The following is a 6918-nucleotide window of genomic DNA, read 5'->3' as shown; positions in this document are numbered from 1 at the left end:
ACTTCGACTGGGACAACACCAACATCCTGGGACAGGCTAGGCAGAGACAAGCACGAGAATTCCTGGAAGCCTGGCACTCCACGAAGCATGCTATTAATATACACATTGAACTCGACCCCATATACATTCCACTACGAAGGAAAACCGGAAGTGAGGCAATCCATCTCAACGGATCCCAGAGTTTAAGCACCAGGCAGGAAAACACAGACGCTTCATCGGAGGCTGCACTGAGGATGTTACCAAGCATGGTAACGAAATGTCTGCAAAACGACAAACCAGCTCAGCGAGCCAACCAACCTCAAATTACAAAAGTGATGAAAACAAGGCTTGAAAACAACTGCACTAAAGTGAGCATGCTGCGAAAATATTTTAAGGTGGTTGGTTTTCTAACAACTTACGATACTTTTGTTGTATAGATGATGTTAATTTCACTGTAAAATCATGTTTTTTAATTGCACTTATCTGCTCTTTCTAATCATTATATTTTATTTTAAATTAGATGATAATGAGCATATGAAAAATGAACGAGTCAACCTCATGAATATGATGAAACTTAGTATCAAAGTGCTTATTCAGTCTGCATTAAACCTGGGAAGAACTTTAGATGCAGATTTCCCTCCTCTGCAGCAGTTTTTTGTGGTTATGGAGCAATGCCTCAAACATGGACTGAAAGGTACGTTGGGGCATGTTGTTTTAGTGGTCTGTCTTTCATTCAATGAAAGATCACAAAACTGACGAAACTTTTATTTTTTTTCTCAGTAAAAAAGACTTTCCTTGGCCCAAACAAGTCGTTTTGGGGTCCTCTAGAGCTGGTGGAAAAACTTTGCCCTGAAGCTGCTGAAATAGCAACGAGCGTTCGAGATCTGCCAGGGCTAAAGTAAGTTTTTGGAAATTGTTTTGCTTTAAGGTGCTTTATTGGACACTTCTTTTTTTAAAAAAAATAATCATAATGTTTACTTTTCAGAACTCCTGTAGGAAGAGGACGAGCATGGCTAAATCTTGCTTTAATGCAGAAGAAACTAGCCGATTATTTGAAGGCCTTGCTTGATCGGAAAGATCTGCTGAGGTGATTTGCTTTTGGATAAATTGCATACTTTAACTGGGATAAAGTTCATAATCGTTACTCTGAACCAAAAGACCCTGGAATGATTGGAACGTTTAGTTGCTAAAATGAAATTAAATCTTTGAATCTTGCTACACAAATGGGCCATTACCAACCTACAAGTCTATATCAGTGCTATTCCCCATAAGCATGTGGGCTAATAACAAAGGAACAGAGTAAGTCATTCAGCCCCTCAAGTCAGTTCTGCCATTTAGTGAGATCATGTCTGATCTGTGGCCTAACTCTGTATACTTGTCTCTGGCCCATATCCCTTAATACTTTTGCTTAACAAAAAATGATCCATCTCCAATTTAAAATTAACAACTGATCTAACATCCACTGCTGTTGTGGACGAAAGTTCCAAACCTCCTCCACCTTTTGTGTTCAGAAGTGCCTTCTTACGTCTCTCCTGAACTGTTTGGCCCTAATTCTAAATATGTTGCCTGGTTCTAGATTCCTTAAACAGTGGAAATAGTTCACCTTAATTTATCCTGTCTTCTCCTGTTAATATCTCGAAGACTTCCATCAAATCCCCCTTTAACCTTCTAAATTGTAGAGACAACAGGCCTAATTTTTGTTATCTCTCCTTACAAGTTAGCCTGTGAAATCCAGGTATCATTCTTAAAAACCTGCGTTGGCCCTTCAAGGCCAGTATATCCTTCCTAAGATGTGGTGCCCAGGATCTGCTCTCTACTCCAAGTGGGGTCTAACCTTTTGTATAACTGCAGCATAATTTCTGCATCATTATGCTCCAGTCTGGTAGTTAAAGGCCAGCATTAGCTCACTTGATTATTTTCTATCCCTGTGGCATTTTAAAGATCTATGCAACTGGACACCCACTGTATTTAACTTCATACTATCTAGAACCTGATCTATCTTTTTGTTTTTATTGATTCATAGAGTGTATGCTAATCCAACATTTGTTAGCCATCTCTTTCCCTTAAAAGACTGAGCTGCCTTGCTGAACCCCCACAGTCCTTGGGGTGTAGGTATACAACAGTGCTAGTTGCTTTAGGAACTTAAAGCAGTGACTGAAGGGGCAATCATATGGTTCTAAGTCAAGATGGTGTGGATTGGAGGGAACTTGCAGTTGGTATTGCTCCCGTGCATCTGCTGCCCTTTATCCTTTTAGATGGTAGAAGCGGCAAGTTTGGAAAATGCTGTTGGAGGAGTCTCGGTGAGTTACTATAGTGCACCTTGTAAATGGTACACACTGCTGTCACTGCATCACAACAAAGCAATATGTTATGTTGGTAAAACAAATGAATATGAAAAGTAGTAAATGTGGTGCTAATCCAGTCGGTTGTTTAGTCCTGGATGGTGTCAGACTGCTCAAGTGTTGTCTCATTCACCTAAGTGGCAAGTATTTCATCATATTTCTGACTTACAGGTATGGGGAGGGGTCACAAGATGAATTACATGCTGCAGATTTCCTAGCCTTAAAATTCTAAATATCCTTTTTCCAGTATTTCTTAGAGTTCCTTTGTTTCTTTGTAAAGCAGTCAGATAATTGACTGCTGCTACCCATGTGTCTCAGTTTGGAGATTTCCTCTTCCACATCTATATTAAAATTGCAATATCGATCCTCAGTCTTTTTACATTAACACACTTTGAAGATGCATTATCCCACAGCAGACTTATGAATCCCTTTTTTAGAATTACTTCCAATATTTTAGTTTTAAAATGTCACCATACCTATTGCTTCAACAAGAGCAAGAGTTTCTGTAGGTAAAATAGTTTTTACTATTCTTCTGATCTTTTTAGCTTCCTTGAGCAAAGAACAACATTTTACCTCCCTCTCCTAAGAAGAAAACTTAAGCCATCCTGTATTTGAGATGCCCATGGAGATTTGCACAAGAAGCATCACTGAAAACAATATGTTACGTTCCTGGAATCTTCTAATGATGAATATTTCTAAATATGTGCTCCATTTTAAGTTTATTCAGTGTTTTGTTTGAATACTATCTTCCACCTTGGGATCTCTTTCACTTAACTCTTAAAACCTCAAAACAAGCATCTAGTCTCATTTAGGTGCCACCCATTTCCATCATACAAATAGATGTTGGAATGCATCCATTTCAGTTTTGGCAGCTGCTGCATCTTGAGGCTGTACTTTGAACAGTAACAATAAGGTTAACGTTTTCAAAATAAGATTGCTGATGCAAAGCTATACTCAATCTGTTTTACAATCCATGTAGTTAAAAGACCTTGAAGCCTGACTTCCAATTTTGAATTCTGCTCTTACCCCTTTTTATGACACTTTTTAAAACCCACTGTTCCTATTTTTTAAAAAATCGTCTATGTATTATAAAGATGCCTGAAAGCTGCCTCCTCAAGCCCATGATGTCAGTAAAACATGAAGTCCACTTTCAACTGGAGACAGCACAAGTTTACTAAGATGGACCTTATTGAGAAGTTCCAAACTTGAGGCATTGTTTAGACCATATATTCGTTTGTTTAACTTAAAGTGCGTTCACTACTTCTGGGCTTCGGCCATCAAAAATTTTTTCAGTGGCCTTTCCCACGTATAATTGCGTTTCTTTATTAACTAGCTCCTTCTGATAAATATTTGACTTTAGTGTCCACTTTTGTTGTTGTGTTTTTGGATGAGTGGCTTCATGTTAGAGCTAATCCGCCCTCCCACAGACAAACTATCGATTGCAACTCTGATTCTCGTACCTATGCTACACATGGTTATGTACCTATTCCTCATTACTGTACGTCCTTTTAGAATTTGAAAACTCGTGATCCACACAGTGCAACCTTGAAGAGGGTGCCTAAGCAGTCTGGTTCCCATGCTGTACAGTTGTTATTTTTGGGTCTTTACCTTTCCCTTGTCTCTTCATTCTTTAAGCTCTTCCCTCTTATAAAAATGCGTCCCTGATTGAAACTGGCTTCCAATAGCTTTATTATGGCTTCAGCTTTGCCATATATGAAAAAAACACGTATCCTAGTTCATAGGAGCATAGGAACCGGAGTAGGCCATTAAGTCCCTCATGTCCAGTGAGATCATGGTTTATTTGTGGCCACATTCCACATACTTGGTTTCCGTCCATACTCCTTAAAATGTTTGCTTAACATAGAATTTGAAATTAGCAACTGATCTAGCATCAACTGTTGTTTGTGAAGGAATTCCAAATCTCTACCACCTTTTGTGTGTAGAAGTGCTTCCAAGCATCTGAATGGCCTGGCCCTAATTTTTAGACTGTGCCCACCTAGTTCTAGAATCTCCAACCAGTGAATCACATTGGATGAAGACTGGCACTTGTGATGCTGGGGACCTCATTAAACTGAATCATCCACTTGGTACTTCTGGCTGAAGATGGATGCAAATACCTAAGCATTGTCTTTTATATGGAGTTGCCCCATTGTTGAGGATGGGAATATTTGTACACCCTCCACTCCAGTGAGTTGTTTAATTGACCACTAGCATTTACAATTGGCTGTGGCAGGATTGCAAAGCTTAATTGTGATCTGAGATAACAAGGTGTAGAGCTGGATGAAGACAGCTGGTTGTGGGATTGCTCAGGCCTGTATGTTGAAAGCTGCTTCCACTGTTTGTTATGCAAATCGTTCTGTGTTTGGCTTCACTAGGTTGATCCATCATTTTTAGATCTACCTGGTTCTGCTCCTGCTGCAGTCTCCTGCATTCTTGTTTGAAACAAGTTTGATCTTTATGGTTTGCTAGTAGAACCAGGCCATGAGCTTGCAGCTAGCATTTAAATACAGTTCTGCTGATGACCCACAGCCCATCATGGATGACTAGTTTTGAGTTGCTAGACCTATTCAAGGTCTGTCACATTTAGTGTAGTGGTAGTGGCACATAATGCATTGGAGGGCATCCTAAGTGTGACGATGGGATTTGGTCTTCATAAGTTGCTGTGCAGCAACCATGATGCTGAGCATGTTGTGGAGAGCACATTCAGTGAGGTGGTCACACTGCAGGTGAAGACTGAATAGGCAGAAAGGGCGCGGGTGACCACACTACTAAGTAGAGGAAGACAGGTAGTACAGGGTTCCAGCGGATCTCAGTGCAAGCTAGAAGAACAACACATTTTCTGCTTGGGAACCTTGCAGCCCTCTGGACTCAATATCGAGTTCAATAATTTTAGGGCCTTAACTCTCATGTCCCAGCCCCCTACCCCATACACCAGGTCTTGTTATCACAGAGCCTGCCATTATACACTGCCTGTTGTTAGTCACAAACATTCCCTATTAACAACTATTCACCCTCCTAGCCAGAGCATTATTAACTCCCTTGTCTATCCAACTGCTCTACTCTCTCTGTTTGTTTGGGCTCTATCCAATTATTTACTCCCCCCAAACTCCTCCCTATTTTCTACATATGAACCGACGTTTTCTCAGCTACCATCAGTTCTGAGGAAAGGTCACCAGACTCGAAACGTTAACTCTGATATTCTCTTCACAGATGCTGCCCGACCTGCTGAGCTTTTCCAGCAACTTCTGTTTTTGTTAGTACAGGAGTCCCCTGTGGCCAAGCCCCTTTCTAATAGTCAGAATTATACAGCACAAAAATACCATCTTGTAAAATTGGAAGAGACTGCAAGTGAATCAGGAAGGAACAGAAATTAAAGGCCTGTTAAGGCACAAAGGGGTTTGGCAAGGTTGGATGGTATTTATTTTAATGCAAGGAGTCTGACAAACAAGACAGATGAGTTGAGGACAAACTAAAAATGGGAGTTTGATATAATTGCTATCACTGAAAGAGGGGCAGGATTGACCGCTATCTTCCAAGATATAGGGTATTCCGGTGAGAAAGGGGAAGAGGTAAAAGAGGAGGAGTTGTCACAGTTTTCATGGGAATTGATTACAGGAGTGAGGAAGGATGACACCTTAGTCTCCTCAAATGAAACCATATCGATAAATTTAAAAAGCAAAAAGGAGCAATCACGTTTGTTGTTCCAGAGTCTCTCGTAGGCCAGATGAGGCAAGGTCAGCCGATTTCCTTCCCCAAAGGATATTAATGCACCAGATGCACTCTTCTGACAGTTGACAGTGGCTGTGTTTAGACTAGCTTTTTGGCATTTCAGATTTTATTGAATTAAAATTTTGCCAGCTGCCATATTATACTCCGATCCCCAGAGTATTAGCCTGGGGCTCTGGACTACTAATCCAGTGACACTATGACACCGGTTCCAATTCTCCTTGTACAGCCTGCCTAGAAACATTTCATGATGTAGCGAATTGCTCTTCAATTTATTGACTCTGTTTTAACAATCCCTCAGGATTTTTCCAATGACTTTTACTGTTATTATGTAGCTTTTGTTTAATAATCTATATAATTATTGCAGCCCGTTGCTGTTAACCTTAACATAATGTTTCACCACTTTGAATGTTGAGTTATACCTTGTTGGGGTGGAGAGCCCTTAGGTTCTCAAGTCTCTTTATGGATAACTCTAAGCCTCCATTCTTCACATTCTTCAATTCGTCCATTTGAATCTATTTAAGCTGGTCACAATGCCTCAAAAAATAAAATTTTCGTCTTGTTTAAATCATTCATGGTCTTGCTCTGCCCTATCTATTATTTTCTCCAGCCTTATTTCCACCCCACCACCCAATGTTCTGTTTTCTTTGAAACAGTTATTATTTTGGCCCATTCCTTCAGCTACCTGCTTTTTTTTGTTGAGCTTTTCTTTGATCAAAATTTTGATCATTCTTCCGAATATATTCTTGATTTTCTATTAATTTCTTTCTTATACTTCCACGTGCTGTGGGATCTTTTCTTGGTCTAAAGGAGTAATAATGTAACTGGCTCCTTTTATCCATCTTTAGTGGTTATCAAATCCTATTAAATC

At 39.9% G+C, this 6918-nt stretch overlaps 1 protein-coding gene across 1 annotated transcript; it reads left to right on the top strand.

Moving 5' to 3' along the window:
• Nucleotides 1-466: 466 nt before the first annotated feature.
• On the top strand, nt 467-1092 carry LOC125482464 (protein RUFY3-like). Its single transcript, XM_048594545.1, has 3 exons — nt 467-673; nt 760-877; nt 965-1092. Exons 1-3 carry the CDS (start codon nt 514-516, stop codon nt 1068-1070), a joined length of 384 nt encoding a protein of 127 aa, XP_048450502.1. The 5' UTR covers nt 467-513; the 3' UTR covers nt 1071-1092.
• Nucleotides 1093-6918: the final 5826 nt, after the last annotated feature.

The sequence above is a fragment of the Rhincodon typus genome, unplaced genomic scaffold (assembly GCF_021869965.1).
Source record: "Rhincodon typus isolate 14 unplaced genomic scaffold, sRhiTyp1.1 hic_rhity00010745, whole genome shotgun sequence".
In the NCBI taxonomy this organism is placed as follows: Eukaryota; Metazoa; Chordata; class Chondrichthyes; order Orectolobiformes; family Rhincodontidae; genus Rhincodon; species Rhincodon typus.
Note: the sequence above shows the minus strand (reverse complement) of the source record. Positions and strands in the feature narration are given on the sequence as shown.